The 15,118-nt window shown below is 50.9% G+C and overlaps 2 protein-coding genes and 1 long non-coding RNA gene across 4 annotated transcripts; 2 read left to right on the top strand and 1 right to left on the bottom strand.

Moving 5' to 3' along the window:
- The first annotated feature begins 4,591 nt into the window (after positions 1 to 4,591).
- GOLGA7 (golgin A7) lies at positions 4,592 to 9,504 on the top strand. 2 transcript variants are annotated; one of them, XM_068662045.1, is made up of 5 exons: positions 4,592 to 4,810; positions 5,726 to 5,878; positions 6,228 to 6,329; positions 7,395 to 7,458; positions 8,232 to 9,504. In XM_068662045.1, exons 1-4 carry the CDS (start codon positions 4,700 to 4,702, stop codon positions 7,440 to 7,442), a joined length of 414 nt encoding a protein of 137 aa, XP_068518146.1. In that variant the 5' UTR covers positions 4,592 to 4,699; the 3' UTR covers positions 7,443 to 7,458; positions 8,232 to 9,504. The 2 variants fall into 2 exon arrangements, with proteins under 2 accessions (XP_068518146.1, XP_068518147.1); XM_068662046.1 differs by having other exon boundaries at positions 8,229 to 9,504.
- Positions 7,315 to 8,273, bottom strand: LOC137845141 (uncharacterized). The gene is made up of 2 exons (XR_011090107.1): positions 8,147 to 8,273; positions 7,315 to 8,107 (listed from the first exon to the last, which is right to left on the bottom strand). It is a non-coding gene; the product is annotated as an uncharacterized lncRNA (long non-coding RNA).
- Positions 9,505 to 9,583: 79 nt separating the features above from the next.
- Positions 9,584 to 12,345, top strand: GINS4 (GINS complex subunit 4). Its single transcript, XM_068662044.1, has 8 exons — positions 9,584 to 9,741; positions 9,864 to 9,950; positions 10,142 to 10,255; positions 10,701 to 10,798; positions 11,141 to 11,229; positions 11,626 to 11,716; positions 11,806 to 11,924; positions 12,026 to 12,345. Exons 1-7 carry the CDS (start codon positions 9,649 to 9,651, stop codon positions 11,900 to 11,902), a joined length of 669 nt encoding a protein of 222 aa, XP_068518145.1. The 5' UTR covers positions 9,584 to 9,648; the 3' UTR covers positions 11,903 to 11,924; positions 12,026 to 12,345.
- The last annotated feature ends 2,773 nt before the right edge of the window (positions 12,346 to 15,118 follow it).

Raw genomic sequence — 15,118 nt, 5'->3', positions numbered from 1 at the left:
AATTATCTAATACAGCGCTCTCCCTGCCAAGTACAATGAAACAATTTGTCACTTCAATTGTCTGTCAGTCAACACTGGGGCCTTTTCAACAGGCCAACACATGTTTTTTGAGAGCTTGTCAGCAAGAGCTGTCTGGCCAGGCACATAACCATGGAAAATGGAACCTTTGTTAATTCTGGTTCTTAGAAAAGTAAATCTATTCACTTGCTTTTTTTCAGGCCTTCAGCTTGGAATTTGCACAAGAAGCTGAATTGCTCCTGATCCCTAAATGATTGGTCAGAGGATTTGCATGAGGAAGCAGAAATTAATTATTCTTTTCTTTTCTTTTTATTTTCTGTAATTGTGTGTTTAGAAATGAGATTACATTCTACAGCAGCACGAGGGGCTGGGGGCCGGGGCGGGGGGGGGATTGCTTTGCATTTGTTTAGCTCCTTAGAGTTAAGATCACCTAATCGTTTCAAGCATTTCCTAAGATTCCCTCTCTCTTTTTCTGCTTTAATGACCAAACAAAGATTGTGCTACTTCCCGGGGAACTTTTCTGGCAGCCGAGCATCGCAGTGGGAGCCAGGGGCTTATCCCTCTGCCGAAACAGTCGCCTTGCTCCCCGGGGCTCGCAGGGTGCAGAAGTATCCCAGAGCTGGCAGCCTGGGAGCCCCCTCGTGCTGGAGGACAGCACTCAGCCAGGTTCCCACCCGTGCCAGAGGAAGGTGCAGGGGTTTTGGGGCACCAGAGGCACAGGGACGGGTGTCCAGGGTGGGCTCAGCCTGCACCAGGACCGCTGCCACCAGGGAAAGGTCCTGCTGCCGCAGCACATTGCCCAGCCACTTCTTATTTCTGCTGTATGCACTGGGAGAGGGACTGGTTCTCAGACATTGTCTGCTCTGCACAGAGACAGCAGCAGCCAAAACAGCCCCTTGGAAGCTTCCCTGTAAAGCACCTGAGCCCGTTGGCTGTGGGAGCATCTCCACCAGTGGACCCAGCGGCAGCCTGTTGAAGCCTCCTTGCTGCTGAGGTCTCACACAGCAGCTCCCAATAGCTTCGGTGTTTTGCACAGTCGTGGACAACAAAACTGGTAAACGTATCAACAGCACAAACTGGCAGGGTTAAAAAGAAAGCACCATTTGAAATTCTCACTTTCTCTGTTGATACATGTGTCGAACCTTAATCCAAAATATGTAGTATGAGAGAGACCTCCATTTTCAAGTATTCATCCTTTTCTTAACCAAGTGGAAGCTTCGTTTTGGGGCAGACATGGATTATTTTGTTTAAAAGCATTGCAAAAGCGCTAGATGGCCCCTATTCAACTACAAATGTACTGCACGAAAACCTCTCCAAACCTAGCTTTCCAGAACACCACTATCCAAACCTAATTCAAACCATACAGGGAGCCCCGACTTAGAATCTTTCAGGCCTATAAAATGAAACAAATTGGCTTTGCAAGCATATCTCCCAATCTAAGCTATGCCTGTAAATTCGATTTGTCCTCTTGGATCCACACGGCATTAGGTGGCCTGAAAGACTCTTTGTTTCTGAGTTCCTCTGTCTCCTCCACCGGCCCCAGGTTTCCACCTTTGGTCATGTCAGGCTGGAGAACACCCCGCAGATTAACAGCACCAGCTCGGTGCCTCTCCAGCACCTCGGCCTCGCCGGTGGGTCCTGCAGGAGAGGAGCCAGGACCTGGGTCCTGCAGCCCTGCAGTGTGCAGGAGCTCCATCACCAGCACCCCACGCATCAGAGCTGCTGCAGGGAGCACCCAGCAACAGCCAGACCACGCCGCCAGCCCTTCCCAGGGCCAGGTGCCATGCCAAGCCAGCCAGGCTCACCGGAGCCCCAGCCTTGCTCCCGTCTGTGAACCGGCCCCATCCAGCCCCAGCACAGGCAGCAGCCCCTTGGCTGTGCCCCTGCTGCGTCCCACAGCCGGGCTGCACCCAGCAGCTCAGCACCCGGGGGTCACGGTGGGGAAGGGCCGGACCCCACAGGGTGTGGGGAGCAGCGGCCGCGAGCAGCAGCAGCAGCAGCGGTCGGTGTTTCTCAGAGGCAGGGGCTGCAGCCTTTCGATCACAGCTGGTTTGACTTACAAAAAAACAAATACAATCCTGTTCTTCGCGCTCGCCTTTTCTGTGTAAACACTGAGCGAGATACCCAGTGATGCAGGTTCAGATTACCTTCCCAGGCAGCACCGGGGCACGGCAGCCTCCTGCCGCACGGCCTGCATCTCACGGGAGGCTGCCAGCAGCTCAGGACCCGCTGCAGGGCCGGCGGTGCTGCCCGCTGCAGGCAGGGACGGTGCTTCCTCTGCAGGTCCCTGACCTCTTGCAGCACGGGGGCTGCCCTCCGTCAGTGGCCCCGAAGCAGCTGGGTGACAGAGACTGCTTCTGCCTCTTTAACAGGGTAATTTGCTGCCTTTATTTATGATTTCATGCACACTCGCTGTATAATTTTAACAGTCTTATTCCTATTCAAAATCAGTGAATTAGAAGACGCCTGTTAAAATTATGAACTGCTTACAGACAGAGTCATAAAACATTGAAACAATAAATGCATCTTTCAGAAACGGACAGATCACACGATTACCACTTCCAGGCTCAGTCTTCACAATAACACAGCAAACTTAGAAGATCCCCACTGGTTGCAGTGTTTGCCATCTTTTCTATTCCAAAAGCATGACAGTGGATATCTTTAAATGAACATCCATTAAACTCCATTTTTGTCCTTCCTTAATTCAGCCTTGCAGCTAAGCCAGGGAAAAAAATATTCTCACTTAAATCTCTGGGAAACCTGCCCATAAGAGGCTGCAGTCGCCATGTAGGATAAGGGAGATCTATTCTTGCACTTGCTGGGAGATAAGCTAAGCAACTCATCCCATGGAATAGTTGTCCTGAGCTCTTAAGTTGTATTTTTAGTGTCTTTCAAATCCATTCATGCCTGCAGGAGCCAAGCCTTTAGCCCCAACAGAAATCAAAAGAATTTGGTGCAGAGATGGAACATATTGTTTTTAAGTGACCCTGTATTATCCATCTGCAGAGGAGACCAAGCACGGGACTGAAGAATTAGCACATTTACCTGACCATAAGTATCCCACTGACCATCTCCTACGTAGCAGCAGTTATATTCCACTGCAAGGACTTCAGAGTTTACTACAAAGGCCAGCAGGATCTCAGACACCCTGAAAACAGATTTTTTATGTTTCTATAAACTCTGGTAAGATTGTAATTGGATCAAACTCTGCATTCAAAAGCACATTCTTTTAGAATATTTTATACACGCATAAAACATCTGAGAAAATGTTAACATCATGATCTTAACTGTTTGCATATTGGAACAAGCTAAAGGTTAGGAAGATGCAGTCCATCTGGTACAGTATTTACAGCAGATTATTTCTGAGCGCGGTTCCTTCAGAATTTGGGCTCACAATCCCGAACAAACCCATCCACAGAAGCCCACCAGCACGCCGCGATGCATGGGTCCAGGGGGACCCAGCACTGCACTCCCTGCTCTTCCCCAGGCTCCCCCAAGTGACTTGGAGTTTCCTAGAGCCTTCGAGGAGATTGTTTGTTCAAGCAACCCCATTAGGTGTTTATTAGCCTTCATTATGGAGTGCTAGAGGGTTAATTAGTTCAGGCTGTTCCTATGGGAGGGGGGGGGCTGGAGGGTGAGGTGAGCTCAGCAGCAGCTGATACCCCGGTTCCTGGGGCAGCTCACCGCTTTGCTGGATTTCTTTCCTTTTCTTCCCCCCCCCCTCCCTTTTAATCTCTTCCCTAAGCAGAACGGAGGCGTCGTTCCCCCATGCACAACGCGTTTAGCACGAGGAGCGCCCGGGCCCCAGCAAAGGCCGGGGTGCCCCCAGCTCCCCCCGGCTCCTCCACGAGCCTGCAGCAGGGACGCCGGGGACAGCTCAGCCCCGTCCCCAGCTGGCCGTGAGGCTCCACCCGGCAGCCCCCGCCGGGGCCACCCTCCCGCTGTGTCCCCGGGTGCTGCTCGCTGCTTTTATCGCTGCAGCATTGCTGCTCCGGTCTGGGGCACGGCACGGAGCCCGCTCGTTCTGTGCTGTGAAAAACTCAGCAAATCAACCAAATCAACCAAATCAACCAAATCAGCCAAATCAACCGTCCCTGCGCGCGTGGCTGCCCTGTTGCGTTGCGGTGCAGCCGGCAGGGGACAAACAACGACCCCCGGCAACGGGCACCGGGGCGGCCGCAGCGCTGGGAGAGCCCCGCTCAGAGCGACCGGCGGGCGGCAGGACCCTGCGCGGGAAAACGCCATCGGGGGGCGGGGCTACAGGATCGGGGGCGGGGCTACTGCACCAGGGGGCGGGGCTATTGCATTAGGAGGCGGGGTTATAGCAGAGGGGGCGGGGCTATGGCACAGGGGGCGGGGCTATGGGGCCGGGGGGCGTGTCTCCGGCGTCAGGGGCGGGGCTACAGCCTGGGGGCGGGGCGACGGCCCGGGTGAGGTGACGGGGAGGGGCAGTGATCGCCACGCAGCCAATGGGACGCGGGCGGTGCGCGCGCACGCGCAGAGGCCCGGCGAGGCGGCCGAGCGCTTGCGCACTGCCGCTCCCTGGGGCCGGCGAAGGGGCGGCGCGTGCGCGGCGCGGCACTTCCGCCCTCGTCCCGCCCCCGGCCGGGCCTTTGCGGCAGGCGGCGCCGGGCGGAGCGGGGCGGGGAGCGGCGGGGGGGGGCTCGCTGCGGGCGGCGCGATGAGGCCGCAGCAGGCGCCGGTGTCGGGCAAGGTGTTCATCCAGCGCGACTACAGCGGCGGCACGCGCTGCCAGTTCCAGAGCAAGTTCCCGGCCGAGCTGGAGAACCGGGTGAGGGCCGCGGGGGGGGGGGGGGGGGGGAAAGGGGGCGGCGTCCCCGGGCCCCGTCCCCCGCCGGGCGGTGCCGAGGCCTCGGGAGGGGCCGCCGGGTGTCGGGGTCCGGGCGTGGGGTCGGTGCCGCTCGGTGGGCTCGGGAACGGGCGGGGAAAACGCGTGGGAGGCGGCCGCGGGGCCGCCCAGCGCAGCCGCGTTCGGTGCGAGCGGAGCGGAACGGGCTCGGTGTGTGCCCGGCAATAACGCCTGCCTTGTGCCACCGCGCAGAGCGGCGCGGCGGGCGCGGTGCCCGCACACGAGGAGCATCTCCGGGGTCTTCCTTTGGCGTCGTGTGCGCTGAGGGGGGGTCTTCAGGAGTGACAAAACAGCTGCGCCTTGCTGATGGCTTTTCTCCCCCTTTTTGTGTTTTTTTTTTTTCTTTGTTCATTGTTTTTTGCGTGTTCTATGTCGTCCTATAGAGGGCTTGTTTGCCCAACATCTCAGGACCAGCAAGGAATTATTGACATCAAAAGTTAGCTCAATCAATTCACTTATTAAATGCTCTTCTTAATCTACCAGACCTTTGTATGTGTGTTAAATAACCCATTTTTTTTCCACCTTCATTTAAATTGCACTTTGATGTAGGTTGTTTTTTTTTTTAACTCTTAATGGCTTTACATTCAGATTGTGTTGGAATTCAGACTGGCTCTAATCGTTTGGTGGCTGTTTAACAGAGAATTACTGGCCTGTAACTATGCATCCTCCAGACTTTGGCTCTAAACACAGTGTCTGTTTAAAACGTTAGTAGGTGATGCGTCTAAAAACACATGGAAGCACAAACAGCAATAAATGAAGGCAGATATCTGGAGGTATCGGTGAGTTCTGGAATGCGGAGGGTGCGGTGTGATGGCTAAACTTGACTTTCTGTTGCAGATTGATAGGCAGCAGTTTGAAGAGACTGTCCGGACGCTGAATAACCTTTATGCAGAAGCTGAAAAACTTGGGGGCCAATCTTATCTTGAAGGGTGTCTGGCCTGTCTGACTGCCTATACTATCTTCTTGTGCATGGAAACACATTATGAAAAGGTGCGTTTCTTCTGTTCATTGTGTTGCTTAGAAGGCAGGACGTCCCCAGACATCAGTTAAATATTTACTTCCTGGTAGGTTTTCTGTGACTTGCACCATTGCTGTGCAAATTCCATTTAGGGCCTGGATCTTACTGCAGGGCTGTTTCATGTGCACATCAGACTGACTCCGGTCAGACTGAGCAGTGTAATGATCGTCTGTGCATCAGGGAACTTTGCAGGTTCTGTCTCTGGTGGATGTTGGCACTGTCATGATGGGCTGTCCTGATGTTATGTTTGTGATTCTGCTGGGCTGTTACTTCAGGGAATCGTGATTTAAGAAACTGACGTTTGGGCTGTTCTATTACCAGGTTCTAAAGAAAATTGCCAAGTTCATTCAGGAACAGAATGAGAAGATCTATGCTCCTCAGGGCCTACTGCTGACAGATCCCATTGAAAGAGGGCTAAGAGTTGTATCCTTCTGTGGTTTCCAAGCTCCTCCTGACTCGTCCATCCATGCTATACTACCCGTTTCTCTCTGTTACTGTGGCACCCTCTAGTCATCCCTGATCTGTAATACTACAGAATACTTCATTAATCTCTTTACTCAGTTCTGTGCTGTTCTCTGGTCAGACTTTCATACCTTAAGATTTGTCACATCAGAAGACTTTTTAATAAAATACAACAAAAATACAGTATTAGAATCTCTCCTTTGAGACTTTCTTGAAAGTACGTATAAACAGAACATCAAACAGATGAGATGCTTCCTCTACTTCAGTGACCTCTGAAAATGAAATTTGGCCGGGGAAAAAAGTGACCAGCTTGGTAGGATTGAAATTGATGTCATGAAAGCAAGAGATTGCTGTGGCTTCATTTGCAATGCTCAGCCTATGTTCTAGTGAAAACTTTGCCATAGCACATCACTGTAAGTTGATCATACCAAACCAGTGCTTGCTCTTAGATGTAGTGTGGCGTATTGGAATCTTTTTACTTCAGGGCTTGAACCATGGTGCAGGCGTTTTGTCTAGATGTTACCTTACTAGTTGCAAGGTTATATCAAATCTAGGGGTAGAGTTACCTGCATCATGTTTTGTCAATATTGACACTGAAGCAAACTGAAACAGAGAATGCCAATTAAATGCATGCTAAGCCTAATCCCTTGCAGTTGCAAAACCATTCAATTTGAGTAAAAGCATTCTTAGTTTGGCTATTGAATTAGGACCTGAACCATAGAAGCATTAACTTTTGTCTGGTGCATAGCCTTTCCTGAGTTTTAAGAGAAGGTGGCAAGGCTCACAAGCTCTCCATGTATGGCATCTTTTGTTCTTGTTCTCAGAACAGGCCTGGGCTGTATCAACAGACTGATTGTATGAGACAACCCTTAGGCGTACAGTTCCATTTGTCTTGTAGCTCTGAAACTAGCCTTGAAACAGCAGGTGTGAATCACAAGGACTAAAGTTCTCCTATCGTGGTTTTCCACTTTTTTTTATTTTCATAATCTTTCCATAGTATGTTTCCCTAACAACCTTTCTGTGCAGATTGAAATTACCATCTATGAAGACAGAGGTATGAGCAGTGGAAGATAAAACTGTGGAGTCTCAGGTACGTATTAACATTATATTTGGTGCCAATCTCAACTTCTTTTTTGTGTGTGCTCGAAGATGTAGACTCTCCTACTGAGACAAAATATTTATCCAACCACTGCATGCAATCAAAGGGTCTTCACATAAGTCTTGTGTGGCTTCAGTTTTCTGAATATGTAGAAATATCCGTACTTGGCATTGTCACTGAATGTTAATACATTTCAGGTGGTATAAAACTTAACAGAATTAACAAATTCAGGTCTTGATTGTACAGATATGTATAAACCTAACTTGTGCTGTATTATTGTAGGCACACTTAAGGCTTACCCTTAAATCTCGACTTCAAAATAGAACAATATTTAAGCTCTTACTTGGATCGCTGAATAATTTTCAGACTAATGGAATAAGAGACTAAGAAATATTCAAGAGAAATCATTGATAGTGCTATAATAGCAACTGCTCTTCCTTTAATGCTGTGAAAGATAGAACTCTTCCTGTTGTTAGAGATGCCTTGTAGCAAGCTCTACTTTAAAAGCTGCTGTGTTTCCAGCACTTGTGAAACCAAGGTGTTTTGCCTAGGAGTTGTTATTATTAGCCCTAGAAACCTGAACAAATCAATATGAGTAATTGCATTTTACCTTCTTGGTTCCAAGCAGATAGGTGAGCTTCTATATTCTATTGCATAGCCTGGTTTTCTTGCTGTGTACCTTCTAAGAAAACACAATATCTGTGTAAAGGTTTGTATGCCTTTTTCTAAAAGTTTCTAATAATATTAAACTTCTTTTCTAGCAGATAGCTCAACAGTGGACTTGCTGTATCAAAGTTCCCCTACCTCCTACTTTAGAGCATCATTCTTCTCTCTGCTGCCAGATCCACAGTGCCATCTACTACAAGGACTAACTTCCTAAAACTCTGTTCCACATGGGGTGGCCCAGCTGGTCAGCATCCATTTTGTGGCCAATTTTAAGCAATGAGATTATTTCTTAGTTTTTTCAAGAAAAAGAGGTGATAAAGCTGCGTTCTCTGCTGAAAGAAACCAGGCGCTTGGCCCAACAGAAGTCTAGTTTTAGTCACGTGAGTGCAGTGCTGGTCCTCCCTAGTTGTTAAACCTTCCTGTACATCAGTCGGGCTTTGGAAAGCTACAAGTCAGAGTTGGGAATTTTCCAGAAACAAGGCCTTCCCTCCTGCTCAGTGCTGCAGTGAGGGGATATGCAGTGCCTCTGCCTGGAGAGAAGTGACTCAAGGCAACAAGCATTTTAATCTTCCCATGCTGATTCTCGTGGAAAACTAGAAGGCAAAGTGTTTCTTGTTTTAGTGTTTTGGTTGTTCCTAGATGGGGGAGGAATAGCTGGACTTTAATACTGATGTTTTTTCTACTACTGTGTGTATGTTGCTATTGCATCTCTCAGTGCTCATCAGGAGAGGGGGTCTGTTCACGCATAGAACAGTAAGTATGATAAAATGGATGCTGAACCAATAAACAGTTCCTACCCTACTCTGATTAATATGTGAAGTGTAAAACTGTTTCTTTATGGATTTATTATATATAATTTATAGGAAAACACTGATTTGATGAACTTAGATGTTGTATAAGATGGTGTCTTAACTCTGTCTGCTGACGCTATGGAAGAGTAGCGCTGTGCATTATTTAGCATCTCCTGTGCATTGACATTCCTCAGCAATACCTGCTAAAGTTAAGTTCTTACAAACTGGGTTGGCTTGATACTTCTCTCTTGTATCCTTTTCTGTTGTCAAAGCAAGGATGTCCTGGTGCTGAGCACCACTGTCTGATCGGGGAAGAAATTCTTGAATTTAGAAATGGAAAAAATCCACAGAAATAGCGAGTGTTTCGGCTTCCGGTGGTACTGTAGGTGCTAATACTGGATCTGAAATTCCAGGCTTATTACTCAGCCACTGATTTTTTTTTTTTTGAGATTCGTTTCATATTTTAATTGTATAAAACGTGTTCTTTTTTTTTTTCTAAAACTGTACCTGTTGGCCTTTCACATCTGTTGTGATATTGGCAGAAGTCCGGACGGATGAGTAAATCTTTTCTTAAACTGTGTCCGTGTCGTGGTTGGCGGCGCTGGGTTTTAGGGGCCCGGGAGGGGGGGGGGGGGGGGTCGGGCCGGGAGCCGCCGCCGCCATCTCGCGGCTGTGGCGGGGCCGCCCGGGGCCGGGCCGCGCGTGCGCTCGGGGCCGCGCTGGGATGGCGGCGGCGGGCGGCGAGGAGCCGGGCCCTGAGGCGGCCGGCGAGGAGCTGGAGCTCACCCCGGCACAGCTCATCCGCAGCCTGGAGCAGGTAGCGGGGCCGGGGGGCGAGCCCCGGGGCTGGGGGGGGGGGGGGGGGGGCGTTATGGCCGTTTTTTGGGGCGCGGGGCGGGCGCGGTGCCGCCGCCGCCGCTCACCGCCTGCGTCCCGCAGGCCTGGCTGAACGAGAAGTTCGCCCCGGAGCTGCTGGAGAGCAAGGCCGAGATCGTGGAGTGCGTGGTGGAGCAGCTGGACCACATGGTAGGGCCGGCGAACGGGGCCCCGGCACCCCTGGGGGCGCCCCGGCTCCGTGCCCCGGGCTGGGGGCCGCAGGGGGGCACCGGAGGGAGCCGCGGGCGGGTTTGGTGCCCCTGTGTGCAGGAAGACCTCATGCGCTGCGCCTTGCTTGGGATTTGAAGCTTTTGAGTTTTGTTTGTTTGTTTCTCTTTAAGGAGTCAAACCTGAAACGGGCAAAGGCAGGAGACTTAAAGGTCAGCGTGCACCGCATGGAGATCGAAAGGATCCGCTACGTGCTCAGCAGCTACCTGCGATGTAGGCTTGTGAAGGTGACGCCTTGTGCTGCAGAGGGGATAGGGAAGGGCGACTTCAGGAGCGATTCTCACCCATAAAACCCCACCTGCTGCAGTGAGACACTTCTTTAAAGCTCGCTCTCTTTCATCCTGGGTGCAACCCAAAACGTTTCATTCCTTGGGCTCGCTTCTCTGTTGTGGTGAAGGAGAATCCCAGCATTGCTGTGGTGTTCCATCACTGCATCTAAGCCCGGGACGGCACAATTAAATGTTTGTGTGTTCTGCCTGGGTCCTGCCATGTACACACATGCCTGTGCTGCATGGAGACCCCAGCTGACCGTGCTGTCAGTTCAGAAGCAGGTCTTTGGTCAGGTTTGTCTGCTGTTCAGGAGCAGGTGACTCCCTGCAGGGGAAGCATTGTAGTCACCCAGCTTCTAGGCGAGCTGTGTCTTACTCTTTGGGACTTTTCTTTCAATACCAGATAGAGAAGTTTTTTCCCCATGTCCTGGAGAAGGAGAAGTCTCGAGCTGAAGGGGAGCCTTCTATTCTATCCCCAGAAGAATTTGCCTTTGCTAAAGAGTGAGTAGGTTTTGCATGCATCTCCCTCCTTTTGCACAGGTTACAGGACTCATCCTTGTGTTTCGCTGAACAGTTCTGCAGAGTGCCGGCTTTAGGCAGGGTTGCAGTAGAGTTCAGTTTTACCAGGAGCTTTCCTTATGGGCAAGGAGAGAGCTGAAATGAAATAATTCTGAGTCCGCACTGTGTTTGGCATCTGAGCCAGTTACTGTCAGCCAGTTGCTAGCAATCACAGGACCAGGAGATGTCACCTCTTGGCATTTTTGAATCAATGCTTTCTAGGGAAATTTGCATTTGACTTAATCAACAGATGTTCTGATGTTTGTTTTTTTTTTTTTTTTCCAGGTACATGGCAAACACAGAGACTTACCTGAAAAATGTGGCCCTAAAGCACATGCCACCCAACCTGCAGAAAGTGTCCCTCTTAAAATCAGGTGAGTACAGCCAGACTCTAGGATAGTCCCAGCAAATCATAGCAAAAGAGGTGTGGGGAAAGCTCTGGGGAGCATGCAGTGTTAAGAACTACATTTTTAGCTGGTGCTCAGTAGAAACAAACATTGTTTGGTGATAGTATCCTCACATTGCTCTGCTGTGTAGTACATGGCTTAATGCTGCTGTCCCTTTGTGCTTCTCTCAGAGCATGTGCTGACCACTGCAATCCAGTGTTGTCTTAAATGGAAGCAGTGCACCTTACCCCTGGTCAGCATTGTCTAGCGTTCCCTTTATTAGCCTTGTGCTTGTTGTCCCCATTGCCCCTTTCTGAGCTGAGCATCCTGCAGAGGAACACGAGTGAGTGCTGAGTCTGTGCTCTGAACCCACTGTTTCCACAGTCCCAAAGCCCAACCTGGATTCCTTCGTCTTCTTGAGGGTGCTGGAGAGGCAGGAGAACATCCTGGTCGAGCCGGAGACTGATGAGCAGAGGTAGGGGGTCCTCCTGCAGGCGCTGTGGGCAGGATTCCAAACGCAGCGACTGAGGAGCAGCAGCTTAACGCCACGCCTGCCTCTTGCAGGGAGTACACCATCGATCTGGAGGAGGGCTCGCAACACCTGATCCGCTACAAGACCATCGCCCCGCTGGTGGCCTCGGGAGCAGTGCAGCTCATCTGAGCGGCGCTGGGAGCCGAGCCAGGTAGGTGCTGAGCCAGGGCCGGCAGGTGGCGCCGGGACGGCGCGGTGGGACCGTGGTTTGGGAGCAGCCAAGTAGACCGGCAAGACGTCTTCCCTCTACAGACGCGGAGGGGCTCGTTGTCCCCACAGTTAATCAAACTCTTAATTGCTTACGGTACACCCGGGCTCCTTTTGCCCAGAGCTGCTGAGCAAGGGCGGTCTGTGTCACAGCACTCCTTCCAACGAGGCTTTGGCGGAGCCTTGCCACGATCCCTCTTGAGTCCCAAGGGAGGGATGAGTGTAGGTGCTGTCTTTCCAGATTTCGGGCTGGTCTGACAGCAGATGTGGACAGAGCACATCTGTCCTCAAAGGTAAATAATGCCTTTGTAAATCCCAGGATGCCCTTTGTTTTAAACTCACATCGTAAAACCTCTGTGTGTTCATCCGTGCCCCAGTTTAGCACTGTTCTTTGAATTTAGGCTATCAGGTGGGAACTGGCTGACCAAATGGTGTGGTAACCAGTTGTGTAAACTCCACCTTCCCCCATCGGCTTTGATCTTTTCACAGGGTCTGTGCAACCCTGGGTGTTGTGCAAGTGCCCGATTGCTCTGAGGTGAACTGGGGGGAATACTTCTGCACCACCTTTGCCACATGATCCCTTGAGCAAAAGAACACCACACGTGAAGGTATTTGCTGGCAGAGCAAATCTTGATTATCACACAGCGAGCAGGAAGGATTGGGAACAAGTTAAGGATAAAACTGAAGCTCAGGCAGAGCAAACAGAATGTCACGGGCAGGCAGGGGACAGCCACAGGATCATGTGAGGGGTGCTTAGCATTAGCTTGTTATCTGCAGTGGGAAGGGAGGTTACAGAGTTTATCGACTGTTTTTATGTGGTCTTTTTGAAAATACTGGCTGGGAGACACTGACGAACTTAGGAATTCAGTGAGTCTCTCTCTGAAGGATAGTTCTGAAGGCCAAACAGCAAGTCTGTCCTTCCTTGGAAAGTCCCATGCAGCTTGTGTCCCAGGGTGGACACTCATCCACAAGCCCCCTTCTGACGTGGTTGATTACACTGATTTATCCGGGCATTTTGGTAACAATAGCACTATTCTCTTAAAATATCCACCCTTGCCATTACAGGTATCTGAGATTTGCCTGCAGAGTAGGCCTGGATTTGGAAGGAGTGTCTACAGGAGCCTTGGGCTTTTGTCTTTTCTCTGAGGTTGCGAATGGTGCAATCCTGATGGAAGCTCTGGAAATATCAGGCAGTCTTTGAACACTTGTCACAGAGCTCTTTAACCAGAGCAACTGGTTCATGCTCACCGGGTCTCGATGCTGCCCGTGTAAAATGTTCATTTTGCTCCATTCACTGTTTTGCTACGTGCACAGGCTTTGCTCAAAGCCAGCACCAAAGTAGCTCCTGCGCCGAAGACTGAAGTGCTGCTGTTTCACCTCTTGAAATCCTTGTTGATCAAGTCCAGCAAGGGGGGATGAGAGGCCTTCCTGCTTTTCTGGCCTTTTCTGACCTCCTCCTTTGGGCCGACAGACTTCAGGGAGATTACACCGCTGTTAGTTAATCCTCGAGCTCAAGGCTGCCTTTCTCAGTGAACTTCAGGACAAGTAAGGCCCTTGGTACAGGATGGTCTGCACAACCAGCAGCTGAGCACTGGAAGAACTGAAGGATTCTGTAAGCTTGTGGTGCTGTCGTGTTCAGAAGAATTCTGCAGCACAGGTCTGGCGGAGCTTTCCCAAGCAGTCTCTTGTTGCAGGGTGAGAACAGAAGCAGTGTTGGTTTTGCCTCACCAGCTATGCGTTGTGTGTTCATGTTGCTTCCTCTAAGGCTAGCACTCAGTATCTGAGTTCTGCAGCAGAGCATTCGGCTCCCTGTACAGGGAGATGTGGATCTCTAGAACCAGGTGCTGCAGAGTTACACGGCAGAGGGCATGTTCTGCCAGGGTGCCTCATTTGAGAACAGTGGTGATCAGTTTCACTAAAATGGAGTCACTGTAACGATGGGGTCAGGTGAAAGCAGCTTTCTGCTGTGCGCTCTGAATCTGAAGAGTCTCCCTCCAGAAAGTGTGGAGTTCTGCTGCAGCTGCTGTGTGCATTTGTGAGGGTAGAAGCTGTCAAGCTGCCTTCTGCTGAAACAGCTGCTGGGGAAGGGGAGTTGAGCAATTCCTTGGTGCTGGTCACATAGCGCAAAAACTCCTCCTGCCCTGCTGACCCTTGTGTGCCTCTCCTAGTCCCCTGCTACGCAGCCCAGTGCCTGCCAAGTGCATGAGCAGACTGTGGCTCATTTTCCTTCAGCTCGGGGTCTTCCCTGCATCGTGCTCTGTGGGGAGCAGGCTGGTGCTCCTCTGACACTGCCCTTTCTCTGCCAGGCAGGGTGTGACACAGTGCATCTTGTAGTGTGAGTGGCTTTGCATGTGTGCTTTATAGTGTTCCTAATGAATCCATTTAGGTAAAGAAGATTCTTTTAAGTACAGACGTTAAGAGGAAGCTGGGTTTAATCCTTAGGAATCAGTAGTGCATACCTCTGCGCAGCCCCCAGGAAAGGGCTTTGGATTGCACCCTGCCCGTTCCTACAGCCCAGGCAGCTTCACAGAGGTGACCGAGCTCCTGTTCAAAGTCATTGTTAATCTGCTGCTGCAAAACATGCTCAGGAAGAGCTGCTTGGAGAACGTCTAGTGGCCTGTCTGGCAGACTTTCTCCTTGGCCCTATTATGTTTGACTGAACAGTTGTCCGGGCAGCACGTGGCTGCAGCAGTGTGAGTGAAAGGGGCCCCTGCCCTCTTCTAGCAGCCAAATCTCCACCAGAGCTGATTTTTCCTAGAGTGCCTGCAGCACAGCTCCTTTCTGGAGTGTGAAAGCTGGTACGTGGCAGCATCGTCACAGGCTGTGCAGGATTTTTGAACATGGCTCATAGGTTGGGATCAGTCAGGCTAACAGGTTAAGTTTAGCAGCACCTGAAAGTGCTGCTGTCTGCTCGCTGTGTCCTTCCGTAAACAAGTCCCTGGACACTTCTGGGACTGGATGCTGTCTCAGCGCAACACAGTGCTTCTGTTTCCTCGTCCGTGTTGGGGGAGGGGAAACATCTGCAACCTTGTCGATGAAGAGGTGCTTTTGGCTTGTACTTCTAGATGGAGAAAAGACTTGGCGGTCAGTCCACATTAGTCTCTGCCTGTGATGAGAATGTACTGAGAGGGAACAGCT

The sequence above is a fragment of the Anas acuta genome, chromosome 27 (genome assembly GCF_963932015.1).
Source record: "Anas acuta chromosome 27, bAnaAcu1.1, whole genome shotgun sequence".
Classification (NCBI taxonomy): domain Eukaryota; kingdom Metazoa; phylum Chordata; class Aves; order Anseriformes; family Anatidae; genus Anas; species Anas acuta.
The sequence above is the reverse complement of the archived record's forward strand: the minus strand, read 5'-3'. Positions and strand labels throughout refer to the sequence as shown.